The sequence below is a fragment of the Pinus tabuliformis genome, chromosome 9, assembly GCF_031772625.1.
Source record: "Pinus tabuliformis cultivar Carrire ecotype Pingquan chromosome 9, CPIR1, whole genome shotgun sequence".
Classification (NCBI taxonomy): domain Eukaryota; kingdom Viridiplantae; phylum Streptophyta; class Pinopsida; order Pinales; family Pinaceae; genus Pinus; species Pinus tabuliformis.
In genome coordinates, this window is record NC_142307.1 from 1,794,121,110 (window position 1) to 1,794,144,035 (window position 22,926).

Sequence of the window (22,926 nt, forward strand, 5' to 3'; positions counted from 1 at the left end):
TCTCTGCTCTTTCTAGGTTTTCTTGTGAACTTAGTAAATGGTTTGATATCAATAGTTTGTATTGGAGATTTTAAAGTATTGCAAGATGTGTGAGAATTTGTTTTTCAAGTGCCGAGGCAGATCAAAGGAGCAGAATATTGGATGACATAAGCAAACCAACTCCAGGGTGTTTTTAGTTGTTTCTGGTTCGTATTCTTTTTCTTGGGGGCGGGGCACAACATCTGATAAGAGAGAAGCACACTATATTTCTTATAAAGATTGTTGGAGAATCTAATTACAGCCACTTGCTAGGTTCCAAAACAGGAAGCACACTATATTTCTCATGAAGATTGTTGGACAATCTAATTCCAGCCACTTGGTTGGTTTCAAAACCGTCAATCCATGTGTCTTAGTTCAGTTTAGTCTAGTCTCACTCCACTGATTACTCATTTTTCCAATGTAATCTTATTTAACTGATTGTGATTGATTTATTACTGATTTTTCCAATGTAATCTTATCTAACTGGTTCATAATATTGAGAGCAGCAGAGAGAAGATGTCAGATCACATAAGACTCCAGAGAACAGCAGTACAGATTTGTTTCGCTCAAAAAGAAGAAGCAAGGGTTGTGAGAGGCCGACGAGAAAGTGTGAAAGCAGGTTGAATTTCACACCCTGTGAATAAAAGAGAGATCACTGCGTCAATTTCGCATTCCAACCATTAAAAAGCATTACTGACTTTTGAAATTGTAGAAAACTTAAAATCTCCGCACCCTTGAGTTGAAGGATTGCGCAAAATTACCCATAAAAACCCATCGGAACTGCGCAAAACAGATTTGAGAAATTTTAATTAAGAAAAAGGGGAGCAATTTACGTTTATGCTTGGCTCACTAATCAAAGATGAGCTTGTCACACTGAAAGACCTCGCCCGGCACGAGGGCACCAAAAAAAACGAATGCCAAGTGCCAAGCAGTAAATTGCACTAAGCAGGAAAAGTCAAGCGCATTGGGTAAAGGTTCGAGGGATGAAATTAAAGAACTTCGTAAGGCAACCACCATTTTTCGACAAAATGTTGTTCAAAATTTTATTTGATAAAAAAACTGATGAGTCTTTTTTTCTATAAAAGTAATTTTGTTATTAAAAAGGAGAGTCTACGTGATTTTCAAAAGTGTTTAGTCAAAAACAAAAGCCCATTGCTCATATTTGAAAGTTTTTTATTCAAAAGGTTAATGATTTTTTTTAGAAAAATTATTTTTTTTGAAAGAAGGTTTATTAAAAATAAATCCCACGTTTTCCAAATCTGTTGTGAACATTGTTATTGTAGAGAATTTATAGACAATCGTTTTTTTGGTCGAAGTTGAACAGCAAAAAGCTATTTTGAAGGCGTAGTCGTTATGTTTGAAGTTTGAATGATTTGTTGAGTTGTAGTGAGTCAATATTTAACAAATGGGAAAATTCAAGAAGTTAAGAAAGTCGAAGCAACAATTAGAGATATATGCAGATTTTTTTAAAGAATTGGAAGTGAAGAGGCAAAAGGATGAGTTAGCAAGAAAATGCAAAAAAGAATCTGTGGATAACAACATTAGTCCCCTCATTTCAGATTCCAAGACAGCCAAGGAGGCCTGGGATACCTTTGACAGGATTTTTGGTGTAATGGGAGCATTGAAGTTAAATATGAAGGTGGATCTATAACAACAGATCTACAACCAGGTAAAAAGCTTGGTGAATCCCACCATGTTCAGCCACAAATGGATGCTGATTGTGAAAAAGTTGTAAAAACAAGAAAAAAAAACATGTAGATGCTCATAAACCCCATTATGCGCAACTACAAATAAATAGTAAATCCAATCACATAACTTTTAATTTAGAATTGCAGAGGGCGTTTACTGATGCTCAATACTATGACTACCGGGAAATAGCTACTAAAATATAAGTTAATTGTCCTGATTAGACGCGTTTCTTCTCAGAGAGTGTACTGTGGCTACCGGGAAAAACCTAATAAAATATAAGTTAATTCTACACTAATCACTTGTCCTGATTAGACTTGTTTTTTCACAGAGAGTGTGTGGGCCACTGTAGTTAGGAACACTTTATTTGTAACTATATAACAGTAGAGAGATATTTATGTAAAGGAAACGAGCTTAAGATGGACAAATGATAGGTATATATCTTTCCAGGACGGTATATGAAACATGTACCATGTAATACAATGTTTATGTTTTTATAATTCCACATACATATATATGACTTTCCGTGTGTATTTCTATCTTCTAACTTGTCTAGACGGCAAACTAAATGTTTATCACAGTGTGACCTGTGCGTTCGATCGCCCCTGCATAATCTTCGCAAATGTAAATTTAAGTTTAGATATAAATGAGTAAGGACAAACATTCGTAGAATCAATAATTGAGATTAAAAAATATTCGTGGTTGAAATCTCAAATTCTTCTTATAAAAAATTGTATTAAATGTAGCTCTCACTTTCTTGAGTTTACAGCTTTCGACTTTCATATGAAAACTTATTGTTGTGTTTATCTCATTTATGTAATCAGTCTTCGTCCTTTTAGCTTTCCAAACTTCTCTCTGCAGCTCTCGGCTTCGCTGGTTTTTGATTTTTTTTTTGCTTTTTGCATTGCCACAACCTCAAAGTGGGTATTTCCGCCTATATCTAACCTTTTGTTGTAGTCGTTGCCAACGGTGTGCGGATATCTAACCTTTCGTTGTAGTCTTTTACCAACAGTGTAACTTCGTGTTGCTCCTTTGGTAACTCGTGGGAATTTAAAGTCTGATTCGAAGGAGCTATACATAAATTCAAATAAAATTATTTAAGAAAGCTGTAAGTTTTTGTCAGCGACATCTTTTAAAACATTGCATCGAAGTGGAATAAAAAAAATATATTCATAAGAAGGCTAAAGTTAAACTAATTGATGTGGAGATGCTTTTCATGGTTTTACTATGCAGATTCTCTTTTATATAAGCATGCCACGTGGATATTTCAAATTAAGCCTGCCACGTGGATATAACAAATTTAGGCAAGTGAAAGGTGTTCGCTATTTTAGTATCTTCAAAATAATTATGATGTGCATATTTATTTTGAAAAATAATTTAACTACAAGTTTTTTAGGTTATTTTTACTTAAAAGATTTCTGAACATTCATAATATGGAGTAATTATTAGGTGGATGGTAGAGATTTATCCTCCATGGAATATTAGTTATGCTCTTTCATTAATTTATGTCAAATTAATTAATTAAAAAAATGTCATATCAACACATGTCATATGCATATATGGTATTGATAAGCCATGGTATTAGCCCATGGCATTGTAACAAAAGTTATTTGCAAGCTGACAATTTTCATGATAAAGTTGGGGTGAATTTGTGTTTTTTTAATCATACATTGATTCTTTTCCCCATTTACTAACCAGTTAATTTACATTGTTGTCCTAGTTTAAAATAAAATTATAATTTAGTTATTTATATGATCATTTTAAATTTAACAACATGAATCACACTGAATGGTTGAAAACGAGTTGATAAATGAGTTCTGGCTTTTATTATGGATTGATGCCTATGGTCATTTACCATCTATTTAATTTATATGGTTGAGCTAATATTTCCATGCAACCCTATTTTTTTTTCTCAGTTAATCTAGTCTATTCTATTATATTATATACAAGAAAACATTACAATCATAGAGTCAGGTTGCCCAAGGCCGACTGTGGCTCTTTGGGTTAGCATTTCGCAGCTCAGTATTAGCCCTCGCAGGGGCAGCCTTTCCATACAGAACCTCTTCCACATCGCGACATAACACAACATTGTTTTCAGACCATACAAAAACATCCCGCGCAGGGGCATCGGAGCAAAAATTCATCCCTCGCAGGGGCTTCAGAAGACTAATGACAGCTCCCATACGAGTCCTACTAACAAAACCAGAGCAAGCATAGACATATATATAAACTAGAGAGACACAAACAGAGACATATGACCTATACCAGACACAGACAGAGACGAATGACCTAAACCAGACCTGAACAAGTGTGGAGGACGACAGAGTGTGCCACTGGAAGCTAATCCTCCGACTTCTCCTCGAGAATTCTACACCACCCGTAATGTTCTGGGAAGCTGTCCCACACTTCCATAGCGTTCTTCTTGGAGGTCAACGCCTCCTGCTCCTGAGGTCGGTTAGGAGTCTGCTCAGGTACCCCCGCTTGCTCTTCCTCGACCTTTTCCGGTTGTTCACTTGGGAGCTCCCCCTTGCCGCCTGAACCGCCTTCACCTTCCTGAGAATCCTCAATGAACAAAACCGAGATGTGTGCATTGATGCGAGAATTGTCCCTCGAGCTGCCGAGAGTGAAGATGGCAGATCCGAACGCTGGAAGAGGGGGCGATTCAGCATTGGGATTGCTCGAGTCCATGAATTGACTTGCCTGGATAGGAGTGGCCCCTGCCCTTCTGTGCCAGTAACAACAACAGCAATGGTGGTGGGATTCCACAGTAGGGTGGCGAGAAGAACCTCCTCGAGCAGAACCCCGTCGACTAAGCAACCTTTGCCTGGGTCTAACCATCTTTGCAGGGATGCCGGTGGCTTGAAGCAGAGCGGCAATTGAAGGCTTTCCCGGCTTGAGTCGCCCCCCAACAGAATTAAGACCTCTCCCAACAGTTCTGGAACGAAGCACAACAGAACAGAGACAGCAACCAACAGAATATCCGAACTCGAGACTTCCCTTGGCTTCTTGAATGCTGGCTGTAACAGCAAGAGCTGTAGCCTGAATGATGAGATTACCAACCGAACCCTGAACTGCGTGATCCTCTCTCTGAGCATAGACCTGCAACATTCCCTCTTCCTTCTTAAACCTCTCAACATTCTCTCGAGACCTGCTCTCCATAACTGCTCTCTGCAGCCTTCCCATTTCACCTTACGCTGCATTGAATGCCCTGCTATCGCGTCTCAGCTCTTAACTCCTCGGCGGCGAGAGGCATTGAATTCCCCGGTTGATCTCGAGGCAGCACATGTCTGGCATGTGGCTCCCCACTGCCACTCGTACTAACACCCGCATCCGGGGAAACTGCCTCTCTTTGGATTAGGCTTTCGCATTCCTGGACCTGGAGATTGTTTGGAATGATATCCTTGTTTCCTGATAGGAGGGTCTGTTCATTTTCTACCCCAATTTTGGCCAGGAGGTCAGCTATTTTGTTGCCTTCTCTTTTTGTGTGATTGAAGGAGATGGCTCTATTATTGCGCAGATCTTGTTCAATAGCATTCAGCCTCGCTTCTAGCCTCCAACTGGATGCAACTTTCCTGGCGTGAGAGCCATTCTGTATGCGCGTGGCCATGTTTATAAGGATCTGGGAGTCGCCTTCTACAATCAAGGGTTGAAGGTTGAGGTTCCAGGCTAGCAGGAGACCTTGCCAGAGTCCCTCTAGCTCTGCGGAGTTGTTAGTATCCCACCCAATATTTCCAAAGTAGATCTGCAGAGGAGTGCCTTCATGGTTCCTCAATATTCCTCCAAATCCAGCTGCTCCAGGATTGCCCTTGGAAGCCCCATCAAAGTTGAGTTTGTATGAGTCTTTAGGGGGGGCGTTCCAGCGGCTGTTGTCCTTGATGCTGCTTTTAGAAGGGCCATTCTTGGAAACTTCTTGAGGCAGATGCAATTGCCAGTTGTCAAGAATGCTTTTCTCATTATCTGTAGAGGGGAGATCCTCCTTTGTCCATGATCGAAGCAACATCGTTTCTTTGATATTCCCATGTAGCCTGTTCCATATTTCTTCAATAGGAGAGCGTTTGTTTTTGAATATACGTTTATTTCTTTCCTTCCAAATGTTCCATATGACAGTTCCCGGGATGCTGTTCCATAGATAGCTGAGGATCTCGCTTTTATAGGGGTTCTTTGGCCATTGTCTTACAGAATTGATGATGTCGTTTTCCCCTCTACATCTTTTTTGGCATCTGAAGCTCACCTTTTCCCATAACTGATTGGCTAGAGGGCAATTATCCAGAAGGTGTTGAAGAGTTTCTTCGATTTGAAAGCAATTGTGACAGATAGAGGATACATGAAAGTTTCGCCTCCTTTGTTTATCCCATGTGAGAATAATTTTGTGTCCTACCAGCCAGAGAAAGTAAGAGATTTTGGGCCATGATCCGAGACCCCATATTTTGCTCCATAATGGATCTGGTGGAGTGGGGAAGTTGCAAACCAACTTGTACGCTTCGGAGGTGGTGTAGGTCCCTTTGGGTTGGTATCCCCATCTAAGGATGTCATTGCCTTCATCCTGCTTTATGCTTCTTTTCCTTAACTCTTTCTCCAACTCTTCTGCTTCCCGTGTATTTGTGTTATTGAGCATTTGGTTACTCTGTCTCCATTTTCTGAATCCATGCTCCATCTCTTGCGTCCAAAATTGTTGGACTTTTTACTGTTGTTGGTCCTGCCTGACTGGTATCAGAGATGGATGAAGAACATTAGTAAGCTTGGACATCTGGTTCCAGGCATCTGTCCAGAATCTTGTTGTGCGACCATTCCTGATTTCCCAAAAGCTGTGCTGTTGGATTAGCTGATAGTGTTGTTTGGCCGCATTCCAGATTAGTGACCCCCTTTCGGTGGGAATAAATCTGATGAGCTCTTCTTGAGGTCTGTTGTTGGCATATTTGGTTGTCTAGATTTTTACCCAAGGTTTTTCTGGATTAGTGATCCATTCCCACTAGATCTTGGCGTTCATAATGGAATTGCTATACTCAGGGTCCCTCAACCCGATGCCACCCTTGTCTTTGGGCATGCATACAGTAGTCCATTTAACCAGTGCCCACTTGCGATTAGTTGCCGAGCTGCCCCATAGAAAGTCACGCTGTAGGTTCCTTATTCTTTTTAGGACCCATTTTGGTGCTGCAAGGATAGAGAAAAGGTAAAGAGGCATGGCCTGAAGGACCGACTTGATGAGCACCACCCGACTGGCTAAATTTAGAGATCTGTATGTCCAGAGGTTGAGACGGGAATCAAGTTTCTCTAGGAGAGAGCACCATGCGGGATGCTTTATGGCTGAGGCAGTAAGGGGAGCTCGAAGATATTTTGAGGGGAGGGTTGTAGAGGGGAAGCCTAGAATGCGGGTGACAACAAATTTGACAGAAGGAGGAGTGTGAAAGAAGAAAATCTGCGATTTGGAGCAGTTGACATGGGTGCCAGAGGCTTCAGAGAAATCATTGAGAAGGGTTTTTAAGCGAGAGACTTACTGGACAAAGGGGTAGCCAAATAGCATGGTGTCATCAACAAACTGCTTATGAGAGGTGGTAGGGGTGTTGTGAACAGAAATTCCTTTAAGCTGTTGAGAATGGAGGGTGTGTTTGACGTGTCGACCAAGGCCCTCAGCCATAAGAACAAAGAGGAAGGGGGATAGGGGATCCCCTTGCCTGATACCTCGTGAGGGTTTGAAGGGGCCGGAGGGGATACCGTTCACAAGGATAGAAAAGTGAGTGGATGTGATTAGGCTCATGATCTAGCGGATCCACATGGAGCAAAATCCAAAAGCTTTTAACATATGTTGTATATAAGTCCAGCTGAGTTTATCGAACGCTTTAGAGAGATCCAGTTTGAGTAACATACATGCTTGCTTTGTATGCTTGAGGGAGTGTATTATCTCGTGCGTGAGGTGAATGTCATCCATTATCTGTCGTCCTTCCACGTACCCCGACTATTCCGGAGAGATGAGCAGAGGTAGGAGAGGTTTTAGCCTGTTTGCAATGACTTTGTAGATGACGTTACATAATGCTATTGGCCTGAATTTATCAGGGGTGATAGAATCCTCCTCTTTAGGGATGATAGTGAGGAGGGTGGAGTTGAGGGAGGGAAGAAACCAGCACAGGGCCCTTGATTCTTCTACAATCTGCCAAACCTCCAACTTTATCATATCCCAAAAAGCGTGAAAGAACGTGGTAGTGAATCCATCTGGGCCAGGGGCCTTTCCTTCTTTAAGCTGGGACATTGCCTCATCCACTTCCTGGGGGAGAATAGGGCGCATGAGAAGCTCATTGTGTTCCTCTGTGATGAGCTTTGGCACGTTGCTGATTATTTTCCCAATAGCCTGTTGCCGATCTTCTATTTGTTCATGGTGGACATGTTGGAAGTGATTGAGGAGTACCTCTTCAATTTCCTCATGCTTCTCTACTTTTGCCCCTTCTTGATTCTGGATGAAAGGTATATTATTGTGCATCCTTCTCTGCACCGTGGTTCTGTGGAAGAATTTAGTGTTGCGCTCCCCCTCCTTCAGCCATCTGACCCTTGACTTTTGCTTCCAATAGATTTCCTCCTGCTTTCTCCTTTCCTCGAGTTGGCTGTGGATGAGTCGTTCCTGTTCGAGGGTTGCCTCCGTATGCCCTTCTATGATTATCTTTTGTTGGAGATCCACCAGTGCCTGATTTAACTCTTGCTGCGCCTTGAAAATATTTCCAAAGGTCTCCCTATTCCATCTTTTTAGGTGATTTTTTAGAAATATTAGCTTCTATTGGAACTGATACATTTTTGCCCCTTCTGGAGGGACAAAAGATGCCCAAGTGGTCTTGACAAAATATTTGAATGTAGGGTGCGAAAGCCAAAACCCTTCAAAGCGGAAGGGTCTTTTTGTCACGTCACCTGGTCTTTGCCATTGAAGAGCGATCGGCGAGTGATCCCACCATGTGTGTGCAAGTATTGTGGCAGAGATGTCTCCTCCCAGATGAACCCCGTTGTCTGAGATGAGGAAGCGATCCAATTTGGAGGCAATTTGATGTTTTCCAACTCTGCGATTGCTCCAAGTGAAGGCACCATTACAGAACGGCGTATCTATGAGAGACGTAGTTTGGATGAAGTCCTTGAAGCAAGCAACTTCTGGTTCCGTTCTGATTCTCCCTCCTATATTCTCCTCGATTTTAGTGATCATGTTAATGTCTCCTGCAACAATCCATAGTGGGTGCCTCCTATTGTTGCTGAGAGCTTCTATAGTGTCAAGGAGCGCAATTTTGCTTCCTTTGTCTTGCGGGAAATATACATTTGATAAGTTGCCATGAAAGGCCGCCTATATGAGATGATGAGAGGCATGAAAATTTGTGAGGGTAACCGCTTGGGCATTCCATACTATAGCATGTCCTCCCGAGGCTCCCGATGCGTCTACTGCAACCGAGCGACTACTTGGCCATGCTTTTGAGAGTATGCTGCCTAGTGTAGAACTGTTACAATTGGTTTCCTGGAGAAAGCACATCTGCGACTTTTCCATTTTGATCATGTTTTTTAACATCCTGAGTTTTTAACATCCTAAGTTTTTAACATCCTGAGTTTTTTAAGTTCCATGATACTAGCTTCATGGTTCAACTATTGATAGAGGGCTTGTAGTACTTCGTCAACTTAGCATACCTGCCTGAATCTACCAGGATTTTCCCAATCTCAATCGTTCGCTGGAGATCTCTTTTTCGTCCTCTCTTTTTAGTGTCCTTTGGGCATCAGCTACCATCCCAATGACTTCCTGGTTGTATCCCTAGTTGGTGCTGATGATAGGCTCTCGAGATGACCACTTCGACCTTATTGAGTTGATTCTATGATATTGTGTCATATGCTTTATTTTTGCAAGCTAGTTCTAATTCCAGAATATCTAGGCCATTTAGATCTATTCTTTCTGGCTCTTCTTCCATATGTTTCACTTGACTGCTTTCTTCTGTATTGATCTCTGGTTCCTAGGGGAGGTCTGCCTTTCCATCGACTTTCATTTCCTTGTTAATCTCTGGTGTTTCTTTCTGACTTCTGCTTAGGATAGTTGGGATGATGATGGGGGGAAGAGTTTTGGAAGGGGGATTTGAGGGAGGGGGATGGGATGAGGAAGATGGGTGAGCAGGGTTGGTCTCAGAGCTCAGGGGTTGCTCATCGGGGGTCTGAGCAAGAATATCGAAGTTGTTCTTAGTTACTGGGCCTTGGGTTTTGTTAGGCTGGGGTTTGATCCCATTCTGGGGCTTTTTGTGCGAGCGCTTTCGGCTTGGGACTTTGGTGAAGCCTTCCTGGGTTGGGGTTTCAGAAGGGTCAGGGGTATTGGCTTTGGCATTTTGAGGGCAGTCCCTGAAGAGATGCCCCAGGGCATGGCACTTTCTGCAACGAAAGGGTACGTGTTCATAGTCGAGAGGCTGGATCCATTCTTCATCTCGGTGGGCGAGAGTTACCGACTCTGGTAAAGCTTCATTCAGGCGTATGAAGACACATATTCGAGCATAGGAGGTGTATCTACGTGATTTGGTTTCTTCTGCCGCTCTGATGTATTCTCCCACTCCATTTCCTATACCCTTGAGAATGTCCTCGTCCCAATATTCATCTGGAAGAGAGTACATTCTGATCCAAACTGGCGCCCATGTGAGATCTTCTTTGTCTGGGTTGAATATTGGAATCCAATCTCTCAGATACAGTCCCGCTGAGCTAAAAAAGTAAGGCCTTGCTCCCAGAATCCTGTATTTGTCCTCTAGGCAGAAAAAGATTGCAGTGAAGAAGCCTTTCGGCCCTAGCTGCAGAGTGACATCGCCTTTGGGTTTCCATTTCGCCGCAATCCATCCATATAAGGCTTTCTCAGTCGGCCAAAACCCTATAAACTTCCCAATGAGGGCATGATCTCTCATGTACTCTATTCTTCTGTCAATCTTGTCTCCCGGCAGCTCTATTCGTGGCCGTTCTTTGGCCACTGGTCGGCATGTTGTTGAGGAAATTTTCGGGCCTTCTTCTGGAGTTTCTCTTCCTTCTTGTGTATTGTTGTCTTTGTCCTTCCGATTTCCGGTCTCCTTGTTATCATCTTGATTCTTTTTCCCTTTGTTTAAGATTTCCTTATCGACAGATCCAAAGATAACCATTTGCTCAGGATCGTGCTGCGAAGGGGAGGGCTCTGACGCCCTCCCCTGAGGATGTTCCATTGCGCTGCTCTGATGCCCTGTAGCTCTGTCACGCTGCAGAGGTCTCCTTTCAGTCCGTGAGTGTATTCCGTGCTATGCAGTCGACGCCGTAGAAAATTTCTCAGAACCCTAGTTCCGTTCTACAGAGCCCTCCCAACATATATTTTTTTCGATTGTCACATCTGATTACTGTAGGTGCTTGTTGTGTTTCTCCAACATCTTCAAGTATCATTCTAAGACATCTTCTCCATGCAACCATATAATATGATTGGTGATATTTCTTTGCTTGTGTTTTTAGCATGGTCACAATGTTATAATTATGTCGATAGGTGAATTTATTTTGGGATTAGGAATTTTAAAAGTTTTTTTTTTAATTAAAAAAAAAATTACCTTCTAAATAAAAAATTGAAGGCGTGGATTTAGTAAGGAAGATATATTCTTAAACTCTAATTTTAATGTTGATAGTTAACAATTTTTTTGTTAAGAGAGATGATTTCCAGAGTTGTTCAACATGTTAAATATAATTTTGGAATACTTGTGTAATGGGTTTTGCATAAGTATTCATTAAGGAATAGACACTAAAAGAATTATAATTTGATGTGTTAGGTCAAAAGTTTAACAAATTCAAAGTATTTGTTTAAGTAATGGAATTAAGTTAATATAATTAAATAAGAAGAACACTTGTTGGTTTGAAACGTGTTTTTTTTTTTTTTTTTTTAACAGAATCAGTTACTTGTGTATTATAAAAACTAACAGGAACAGAATTCTAGTACATAAATATAGTAGATTTGAGAGATGAGGATCAAAAACGAGTTCGCAGACCCTGTTTCCTCATTGCTACTTCTAGGATAACTGAAAGCAAAGAAGTAACGGCTATATTGCCGAACAAAAGAACCGCCAATCCAACAAAATTTACATTCCATAGATCCTAGGGAAGTTTCTGAGTGACTGAATCATCGGGAAGAGGATCTTTCCTGGCGCTGGCTTTAGTTGAAGCCTCCGCTTGAAAACTCTGAGTGAGAGATCGGATATGCTCGATGGCTTCCTCAAGATGGCTGCACCTCTCCTTCAACGCCTCGATCTCTGCCTTTCGCTTCTCCAGCTTCTTCCGTTTCGATCTGCTATCAGCCTGGTAGTCATCCTTGAGTTCATTGAATTGTTTGACAAATCAGTTGATTATGAATGTATGCGATTTGCACATAGTGCACTCGTTTTTGTTGAAGATCCTGTCTAAAGGATTGTTGGCCTGCTCCTGAGCATTTGGCTGGTCCTGCTGATCCGCCATCTTAGTGATTTGTAGAAGAGTATCAACAATTTGAGGAAGCGGGCCAATTCCTGGGAGGGGGGAAATACCAGGGAGGGAAGCGATATGAAGGAGAGGATAAGCCAGAGAAGAAGGGAGCGAGCAGCACAAGGAGGGATGAAATGAGATGGGAGCTGAGGGACACAAAGGGCTCTGCTACATCCAATAAACCACCAGTTAGAAAACTTTAAAACAACACTGAGGGAACCTGAGATTACCACAGTCAGGGATCGAGGATCAAGCTCCCGGTGATTGCAAGCCGCTTCAGGAGGGAGCCTACGCTTGATTAGAGCGCACTGAGGAGTCCATGCAGCGCTGAAGAATGAGAGATCGCTGAGGCCCGAGCTGCTATAAATAGGATGATGAAGGTTCCTCAGGTGCTTGGACCATTTCTGGGGGGGTCGGCTCTTGACATGACTGAGATCCTCAGGAAAGATCTTACTGCGTGCGGAGAGGGTACCGAGGTGGTGATCCAGAGTGTCGAGGCAGAGAATGTCTGCTGAGGGTGCCTGAGACTCGTGGGAGTGGCTGATTGATGTGGTGTGAATCGATGCAGGGGGGCGGATCTGGTTTATGAGGTACCGATTTGTGCAGTCGAGGGGATTTTGCAGGGGATAAGGAGATTCGATGAGAAACCAATTTCGAGGAGTGTGAAGCCTGAGGTGACTCGGATGGAGGAGCTTAAGGGATGGCTTTGTCATAGACATCATCGTTTTCTCTGACCTGACCTGTCTGTCTACTAATTGCTTTGTTGGCCTGTTCATCGGCCTCTGCATTGTTTCCCCTTAGAACGTGCTTGAAGATGGCCCCGCTGATTTCCTTGATATTGTCCATAACCCTGTATTTGATGCTGTTCAAAGCCATTTGATTGAAGTCCTTTCCAGAAACCATGGCCGCTATGATGATAGCTGAATCTCCCATAATTAACAGGTTTTGAAGACCAAGTTTTCTTGCTATAGAGGTCCCCAGGAGGAGGCTATAGGCCTCTGCCTTGTTATTAGACATTTATCCCAATCCCCACTCGTAGGTTACTATTGTTTTACCTTGGAGGTCTTTAATGATTCGTCCAGCTCCAACTTGGCCCGGGTTATTTTTTGAGGCCCCATCAAATTGTAGGGAGGGCCTCCTTTGCTTTTGTATCCAATCTCTAATTTCTTCTTTGGTCCCTCTCAACTTCCAATCAGAATTTCCTTTGCCTGTGCTTACTGTTTTTTGGATTCTTGCTTCATAGCTGAATTTGCTCATCCACTCTGTTTCTCTTGGGTCTCCCGGTTTCGAATCAACATGGGTTATTCCATTCGCCTCAATGGTCTCTGAGATGAGCGCGATTGTTTTTGCTATTGTGTTGGAGATGCTGGGAACCTTGTTATTGAAAATGCTTTTGTTTCTGGCGTTCCAAATCTGCCAGCACAGATTTGAGGGAATGTTGTTCCACAACCTTTTAGCCAGGGTCTTGCCTTTTTTGGGAAGGGGATAGCTATTTCCCCAGTTTTTCTGCAGGAGAGCCATCTGAGTGGGGAGATCGCCTATGATCAACGGGCTAGTGATGAGCTTCCAGCAAGTCCGCGCAAAGGAGCACTCTAGAAAAAGATGGTTACAGCTTTCTTCCGCTGCCCTACACAAACAACAGATTGAGGGACCATGGATACCCTTTTTCCTTAGATTTTCCGCTGTGAGAATTTTGCTGTTGAGGAGGGTCCAATTGAAGAATTTTACCTTTGGAAGGCATTCAGTTTTCCAAGCCACTTTGTGGAGAGGCCAGTTGTTTATTGCTGAGGCGCTTTGAAGGACTTTATAACCCTCTTTGACTGTGTAGCTTCCACCATTGGAGTCCCAGACATATTTATCTTCTGACATTCTATTAAGGGGAGCTGATCCTATGAGTGATATCTTAAGATCAAACCAAAGGTTCTTAAGATCATTAGGAGGGGAGATAGACTTCCAACCTATCCAACTATTTTGATCCCAGGAGGAGATATCATAGAGGGTCTTGAGATTTCCCTCTGTCATCCACCGTTGCAGGGGCCTGAAGTTTGTGAGGGCTTCCCTTGCTTCTGAGCCCATTATTCTGTCCGCCCATATGTTGATGTTTATGCCATTGCCCGGGACTCTTGAGATGCAGGCTTTGAAGTGAGGGAGAATTTTTTTAATAAGCTTCCATACTGGGGTGCACTGCCTATCAATGATGGATTCTGAAAGGATATTGGAGTTGGCCCCATTCAAGTATTTCTTTTTGATGACCTTTGTCCACCAAGCTCTGTTTTCGTTGAGAATTCTCCATATCAATTTGAAGCCCATGGCCATGTTGGCTAATCTTGGGATTCTTATTCCTAGCCCTCCTTTCTCGAAGGGTAAGATGACCTGTTCCCACTTTACTAGGCTGAACTTTTTTGATTCCTGCCTGCCTCCTTGCCACAAGAAGCTTCTGATGATAAGTTCCATGTGTTTATGAATGCTGGCTGGGGCGAGGGTGGTTGCAAACTGATAGATTGGGAGGGCTGAAAGGATGGCTTTGATGAGAATTGTTCTGCCTGCCAGGTTGAGCCAAGACACCCCCCAGCTCTGAAGCTTCCCTCTCAGCTTCTCAATTAGCTTGACCCAGATTTCGGTTTTGACCTTTTCCTTGGCTAATGGTAACCCCAAATATGTGAAGTGTGTCCAGTTCCTTTGAGCCGGGATTTCCAAGATTGTGGAGATTCTTTGAATGATATGCCTGGGAACATTCCATGTGTAGATCATGCACTTATTATTGTTTAGCTTGCCTCCAGAAGCTTGAAGAAAGAGTTCCAGCGTGTTCTTGAATCTCCTAGCCATGAGACTGGAAGCGCCTCCAATTAGAAGAGTATCGTCAGCGAAGAGGGAGTGGTTTATTCCCTTGGTTCCCCGAACTATGGTGACACCTGTTATTTCTTTTAGCATGTGCAAATTGTCTAGGTGTATGCTTAGAGTTTCGGCCATGATGATGTAGAGGAAGGGAGAGAGCGGGCATCCTTGCCTCAAACCCCTTGAGCTTTTGAAGGAATTGCAGGGCCTGCCATTAATGAGGGGGGTTGTCCAGGTGAATGAGATGCATTCCATGACCCTGCTGATGAAGATCTCGGAAATGCCAAATTTCTTTAGGGCCGCCTGAAGGAATTGGTGATTAACTCAGTCAAAGGCATTCGCCATATCTAGTTTGATGATCATGCCCCTTTCCTTCCTATTTATGCTGCTGTGTATTGCCTCCTGGATAATAATAACATTGTCCGTTATTTGTCTTCCAGGAACGAAGCCTCCTTGATTCTCAGAGATAAGGGAAGGAAGAATCTTTTTTAACCTGTTAGCTAGGATTTTGGTGATGATTTTATAGGAGACATTGCACAGGGATATAGGTCGGAATCTATCAAAGGATTGGGGATTAGGGTCTTTGGGAATGAGGGCTAAATGGGAAGATTTGATGCTGCTGCCCATTTTGCATTTCGAGAAGAAATTCTTAGCCATTCTGATGTAATCCTTTTTGATAACTTCCCAATGGTTTCTATAAAAGGCCACAGTGAACCCATCCGGGCCCGGAGCCTTGTCCATAGCCATGCTGAAGATTGACCACTCTATTTCCTCTGTCGTGATTTCTTTCTCCAACTCGACATTTTGAGCTTCTGAAATTTTATTTTCAATTATGCTAAGGAAATCTGAGTTATCAATATAATGAGGGTCAGCTGTTAGGAGATCGCTGAAATGCCGGGACGCTGCATCCTTTATTTCCTCTTGTTCTCTGAGTTCCCTTCCTTCCATCATAATTCTCTCTATTTGATTCCCTGCCCGCCTGAGCTTAAGGCTGTTGTGAAAAAAAGAGGTATTTTTGTCTCCCGCTTTGAGCCAAAGACAGCGAGACTTCTGCCTTTGCTCTTCTTCCTCCTTTCTGTTCTGTTTATACAACTCTTTATACATTTCGTTTTCTTTGGCTTGATCTTCTTCTGTGTCCTGACTTCTTTCTTTTTCTTGGCTCCATTGTTCCAGCTTTGCCTGAAGTTCAATTCTTTTTTTGCCTTCCTCTGTTGCATGATTTTTTGCCCAATGTTTAATGGCAATCCTGAGAGACTTGAGCTTAGCTTCCCAGATGTAATGAGGAGAGCCCACAACTTCTTTTGCCCATTGTTCCTTGATCAGGTTTCTGAATTCATCGCTGTTGTCCCAGGCCTTATTATATTTAAATGGAAGCGGTCCCATGTTCTTTCCTTTATCAAGAGTCAAAGCCACTGGTTTATGGTCTGAAATGTAGCCTTGGATTATTTTGCTTTGGATATTTGGGTATCTTGCCACTATTCTCTCTTGGACGAGTATTCGATCTAACCTCTCTTTTATGTTATTGCTGCCTGTTCTTTTATTTGACCAAGTGAAACGCCCATTTTGCGGAGGAATGTCCACTAAGTTATGGGCTTGAATGATTTCTTCTAAAGAATCTCTTGAGGGATCAGCAAAGAAGTTTCCTCCTAGCTTCTCATCAGCATTCCTTATAAGATTTAGATCTCCACCCAGGAAAATGTTCCTTCCCTGAACAATCAAAAGATCTGAGGTGATTGAATCCCAACATGAGGCTTTGTCTCTGTAATGATTGGGGGCGTAGATGTTGTATATTGAGAATTCTTCTTTCGAGGCTATGTTTTGCATGTCTGATCTTATCCACCATCTGTTCTGCATTTGACCTTTGAGTTTCCATTTGTTTTTGTCCCATATTGTCCCTATGCCCCCTGAGGCACCCACTGCACTCAATGCTATTCCTTCATAACTTCTGTTTTTTTTTATGTTATTTTGAAATTCCTGTTCCGTGATTTTGGTCTCCTGAAGAAGGAGAATGTCTGGATGTTCAACTTTGAGAAGATCTCAGACTGCATTTTCTTTTAGGGAGGAGCCCATCCCCCTCCAATTCCAGGAGAACAATATCATCATTTACCTTGTTTGTTGTGAGCCCCGCTTTTCTCTTTCATTTTTTCCCCACTTCCTTTAGTTTTATCTAGGTATGTGTCCATTGGTTGTTGGGTCCTGGTGGCCATTTCTTTTGCAGCATTTTCATCCCTTATCTCTTTGTTTGACTTCCTTCCAACTTTTTTGGGAGGGTCGGTGGAGAGGTTGTTTTCCTTTGATTTGTTCCTAGTTAAGATTCTTTCCACTGTCGGGGGAGGGGAGGGCTAGGGGGGAGAGATATGGGAGGGGGTTACCATGGGGCCTCGCAGGGATGGAGGAGGGGATGGGGGTTCCTCTGCAGACAAGGATTGAAAAGGGTTGGAGGAGGAGGGGAAGGAAGGGCCAGATCCGGAGGGTTGGGAGGGGGGGAAGGGATTTTCAAGGTGGGGCTTAGAGGATGGGCCAAGAGGGGGATTTGATTTTTTCTTTTTGAATATTTCTCAAGCTTCTTCAGGAGCTTCTACATTGCCTTCAGATACATTTGATTTAGATTTGCTACATCTATTGGCGAAATGCCCATATTCGTGACATACCTTGCACTTGAATGGCAGCTGATCGTAGTCCACTTGCTGTATGTGCGTCCACTGATCAACTTTGAGTTTGATTGCTTCCGGCAGTCCCTTATCGAGATCTAATTCGACACATATCCACGCACAAGCATGCATGTTCTCCTTTGGTTCGGATCTGTCAATATATTTTCCGACGACATTCCCTATGGCTTTCACTAATTCGTCCCCCCAGCAATGTAGCGACAAATGGGGTAGGCGAACCCAGACGGGGACAACGCTCGGTATGTCCATCTCTGGATCGAAATCAGGGGTCCATCTATTAAGATACAGGCCCCGAGAGTCCATGAAATAGGGGCCATTTCTGAAGATGAGGTTACGATCCTCCATTGTTTCAAAAAGGAAGGTGTAAAACCCCCTCCCGCAGAACCTGATTGCTATTTTCCCTTGCACTATCGAGTTCCAGTTTCTCTCGACCCATTTTTGGACTGATCGAGGAGAAGGCCACAATCCCGTGAACTGGCCTACCAGGCCTCTTTCTGCTAAGGCGACTGCTGCTCTCCTCGGAAGGGAAGGAGGGAGCGAGACTTCCGGAATTTCGTCTAACTTCTTGATGAACTTAGAAGCTGTAGGGCGGATTTTATCTGCTGCATTCTCAGGGATGAGAGAAGCGAAAGATTTTTCCAGGTCGTCCGGATCCTGAGACGATGGATCCATTTCAGGCATTGAAGGGGATCGAGGGATTCAAGAGGGGAACCGGGGGAGTCCCCGTTGAGGGGAGAGGGCAGAGGCTCAAAGGCAGAAAAGGAGGGCAGGAGGCCCCAGACAAAGAGGGGGTCAGCAGAGGTAGAGTGCGGGCCTAGTAGTGGCGCTGCCAGGCACAGGCGCGCAGGAAGGATCAGGTCAGAGAAGCTCGATGCAGAAACGAATCGCCAGAGCCGCCGTCATCTCCTCCAGACAAGCCTGACTAAGAAGTTGGTTCGAAACGCGTTACCAAAAATATTTCTTATGTGATATCTACTGAAAGACTTTGCTTAAGAACAAAAAATATTTAGGATTTGAGGAAATAAATTAAGAGATTAAAAATAAATATTGAGAAAGAGAATGGGGATGTATGAATTAAAATTAATTAAATGAGAATCATGACTTCTTACAATTTGTTATCGATACTATCCAAAATTATATCATTTGGTGGAATGAGATGTTTCAGTGCAATGGTAAAATCTTGTTTTGGAAGTCCTATTTTTAAATAAATTAAGTTGCTAGGAAGGAAATTATAATATATTTGACTTCTGTTCATTTGTATTTGGAGTGAGATAAAAAATAAATGTTTGGCCAGTGTCTTAAGCATTTAGAACAAGAATACATAGTTGTGTTGCCTAAAGGTCGAATTTTGATTGAGGATAATAACCTTGGTTTGGGTATTGGCTTCTCAGGGGGTTCTTTACCCTACTAAGCATTTATTAACATCTTTATTAAACCAATTTGGTTTATTGGATGTGTTAAGCTCCTTTTAGAGAGTGAAACCAACTCCTAGACAATATTCATTCAAAATTTTTCTAGCATTTTTTGTACTACTCTGTTTGTGTAAGGAAGCTTTGGTGGAGGTATTCAGAAAGGTGAAGCAAAGCTGCAAAGGAGCTATAATAAATTTGAAATAAGATAGTCAAAGGAGACGGTATTGGTTGCAAGTAATCTAGGCCTCGTTCCAGTTCATTGTGTTTCCCCTCTTTACATTTTTATAGTATTTTTAAGTATGTCGTAGTTTACTTTAAAGAAATACACCATTCGACACCATTATATCTCTATGAAGTGGCATTATTGGGATGGAAACTTATGAAACAGAAATTCAAGAATTAGTGCGTAGAAATCAAGCGAACGGGGCAAAATCAATTCTTAGACTTGAATATGTGCCATAAAAGTAAACAAGAGGAGGCAATAGTTTAACAAGCAGAAATTTGCAATTTTACTTTTGCACACATTCAAGATATTTATTCTCTTGGACTAATAAAAAGCCCCTATTATGACCATAATATTAGATAATTATACAAACCTCACTCTCCACCCGACCCCAAAATATATTTACTATGACTGGTACATTCAAATATAGAACAAGAGTAACAAAAGTAAGTTTTTTGAAAAATAATTAGAATTTAAATAGCTAGCTAAGAAGACACAACCTCATTTCAAAAACAAATATGCTTGATAGCATAACTCTCAATACATCAACCTAAAAAGGTCTACCAATGTTGAATGAACTTCATATTTCTTATTCCTTCTCCAAGGTTCATTACTTTGTACTTATTGTTTTCAAAATGCAGAAGGAACCCCGACTATACAGTGTCTCATATACTGGACTTATTCAGATTGTAAGAATAATTCTCACCCGAACCCCAAAAGCACACACCCATGCCATGATAAGAAATGTAAGCCTAAAGTAGTTAGGCCCCAAACAATCAACATTGGTGGCACTAATGCTTGTTGGGTAGGAATAGATAGGTTTCCTTTAAGCTTCTTGATCGTATATGTATCTAGCAAGGAGGCCATAAAAGAGGAATGCTCTGAGTGGATACCGTATTGTTAGGAAATTGTAAATCTTTCCAAAATGCTTCAATTCAAATATCTTAGGAGTTGTCGTCACCATTACATATAAGTGTACTCCATATCAAATTCCTAATATGAAAGAAGAGATATAAACAGATCCTCGAAAATCTGAGGCAAAGAATAGAAAATCCCCTATCATAAGAGCTTGTGAAGCTGTCATCCAAACTGTCTGATAAATGGCCTTTTTCCTACATGTTTAACACCCACTGTTCTAATAAGAACTAAAACTAATCGCATGAAATTGCTCTTTTATACTTATTATAAAAATAGTTTAACCATCTCACTGATTAAAATATGTTCATAAACAAAACAAAATGAGAATCCCAAAACAACAAACCTGGCATAATATTCTGAGACAACCCCACCGCCAAGATGCCCAACGAAGTTGCAAACACCAATTATTGCTAATAGGATCGTGATATTTTGGTAGGCCTTCATCCAGTCCTATTTGTGCCAAATTATTAATAAATGTACCCCTAGAACCAACCCCACAGAAGAAGACTACAAAAAGCAGCCAAAAGTCAGCTTTCACCACAACTTGGTGAAAATTTAAATCTTCTCATCATCTTGGTCTTCTCTTTTTCTAGACATCTCCTTCTCCTTCAAATAATAGAATATATAGGTTCATCACCTTAAAGTCATGAAACAAGGGCGAACCCTCTAATTGTATTTGCAATTCATCGATATTGTCCTTTGACATTCTTGACACTGGGTTATTAAAATATAAAGATTCAACAATGTTCTTATATGCACTAGGCTTCATGTTCTGGCCTTTTTGTTCCATACCAAGAAGTAGTTTTCTACAAGGGTCCATCTCCAAGTGAAGAGAGTTTTGCACATGTACACGATCTTCCTTGATTGCAGGTAATGTCAATTCCAAAGGAATCAAAGTGGGTGACAAGAGAAACAAAAGCATTACCACTACAAATAGATAGGAGATAAGATGGTTTTCTAAAGAAAAAATATCATTTTCTATAGAAATTGAAAGAAGATATAAAGCTAAAATAATGCTAATCGCTTGGATGAAAACAAAGTACCCTTTCTCTTCTATATCTTCCACAAAAAACTGGTGTGCAAGGTCTACTCAAATACATGATAAGGAAGAAGACTACAAGAGGACCCACTGCCAGGAAAAAGAACATATTTGCAGATCTCTGGCTTAGGAACCCAGTGAGAACTTCGATGTATATTTCAAAACTAAGTCTAACGAAGACCTTGAGGATACCCACAACTGTACCTATGGCAAATTTCATGTATTGATATTTGCATCATGTTGTACTATTTGCACCAACGCATAGTGCGAGCCACATCTATAAGGAAAACAAACAAAGGGCTAATGTTAACAATTTTGACAAGAAGTAGCATTCCATTTCTACTTTTCTCTTCAACTATGGTCCATGTGATTTCTCTTTACAAGCTAACAATAGGGACTAGACAATCTCAACAACTTCTTAAAATTACATAATTCAGAGTCTAGAAAAATCGCTTGGTTAAAATAGATAAGATTGTGGTAAGGTGGTCAAATAGGACAGATGACACTAGAAAAAAGGATATTAGAGAAACAAGTTATGTTTTAGGTTCTTATCTGGTATAAAAGTTGACGGAGTTGCTAACTATTATCCACATTTATACAAATGTCTTTATAATGAAATTCCTTATATATGGAGAATGTTATCTTCAATGGTTTGGAATATCATTTGGATAGTATAAGAGAAGTAAATAACCACTTAGATAAAATTCCATATACTTTTCAAGCTTCTAGAACTAAAATTGTTCATATCCTTAGCTTTAGAAAAAAGGGTTCAAAAGTTGCAAAATTTTGGCAATTTTATTGTTGCCATGAATTGGCTGTGTGGAAAATATAGGATGGAAAAGTTATTCTCAAGTTCACTATTCAAGTAGATCCAATGAATGAAAACAATTCTTAACATTATTTTGTTAATCCATGTATTCAGAGAAATGAACACGGAGATTGAATCCTGAGTCCTTATCCAAAGGACCCCAAAGGGAAATTGGGAAATGAATATCATTGTAATCTAAAGATGGTTGTGTTCAGGAATCCTTCAAATCAGCTTTTTAATGCCAAACTTCACTCCTGGGATTACGACTATAGTACAATTGTTAGTTACACTTATGATATTTTAAAATTGTAAAAGAAAGGAATTGAGCCAAAAAGACTCAACATACTTAAATGGTTTTCTGAGATTTCTTTTTACATGCCTAGGAGATTCAAAGAAGTGGCAGTAGCCTCGATATTTATAAATGTATTTTTATTCCACTCTAGGAGGACTTCTGAAGCTTGGAGACATAGGATCATTTTTTTCCTTGCCAGGTGGCTAGAGTAGAGATCATTTATGGTCTTTGAGAGTCAAGACAGTTACAGACCATGAAAAAAATGTATATCTCTCTTATTTTATAGTTAGAATTTACACCTCTTTTTCTGTGCTAATTGTATTCTATCAACTATCTAGTTTGTGTGAATGGTATTGTTTATATTGGAATGTATGGAGTGGCTAGTGGGGAAACCTCAGATTTTCTATGTGTATTTTTACCGAACTTGGGCTCATTAAATATAAAAACTACATTTTATTACCAAGAAAATTAAATCCATACTATAGACCATGCTTTTGAAAAATGTGGGTGATTGTTACATGTCTATGTTTAAGTTCTGAAAAACAAGAAAATGTAATTCTGTCTAGACTTCACAAAATGT

The 22,926-nt window shown here is 41.3% G+C and overlaps 2 protein-coding genes across 2 annotated transcripts; both read right to left on the reverse strand.

Moving 5' to 3' along the window:
• Positions 1 to 8,464: 8,464 nt before the first annotated feature.
• Positions 8,465 to 8,881, reverse strand: LOC149155928 (uncharacterized). Its single transcript, XM_089444575.1, has one exon. It carries the CDS (start codon positions 8,879 to 8,881, stop codon positions 8,465 to 8,467), a length of 417 nt encoding a protein of 138 aa, XP_089300701.1.
• An 8,662-nt stretch (positions 8,882 to 17,543) lies between these two features.
• LOC149155929 (uncharacterized) lies at positions 17,544 to 18,326 on the reverse strand. Its single transcript, XM_089444576.1, has one exon. It carries the CDS (start codon positions 18,324 to 18,326, stop codon positions 17,544 to 17,546), a length of 783 nt encoding a protein of 260 aa, XP_089300702.1.
• Between the last annotated feature and the right edge of the window lie 4,600 nt (positions 18,327 to 22,926).

Excerpts from the sequence above, each read along its gene's own strand:
- LOC149155928 (XM_089444575.1), bottom strand. The coding sequence starts at position 8,881 with ATGATCACTAAAATCGAGGAGAATATAGGAGGGAGAATCAGAACGGAA.
- LOC149155929 (XM_089444576.1), bottom strand. The coding sequence starts at position 18,326 with ATGGATCCATCGTCTCAGGATCCGGACGACCTGGAAAAATCTTTCGCT.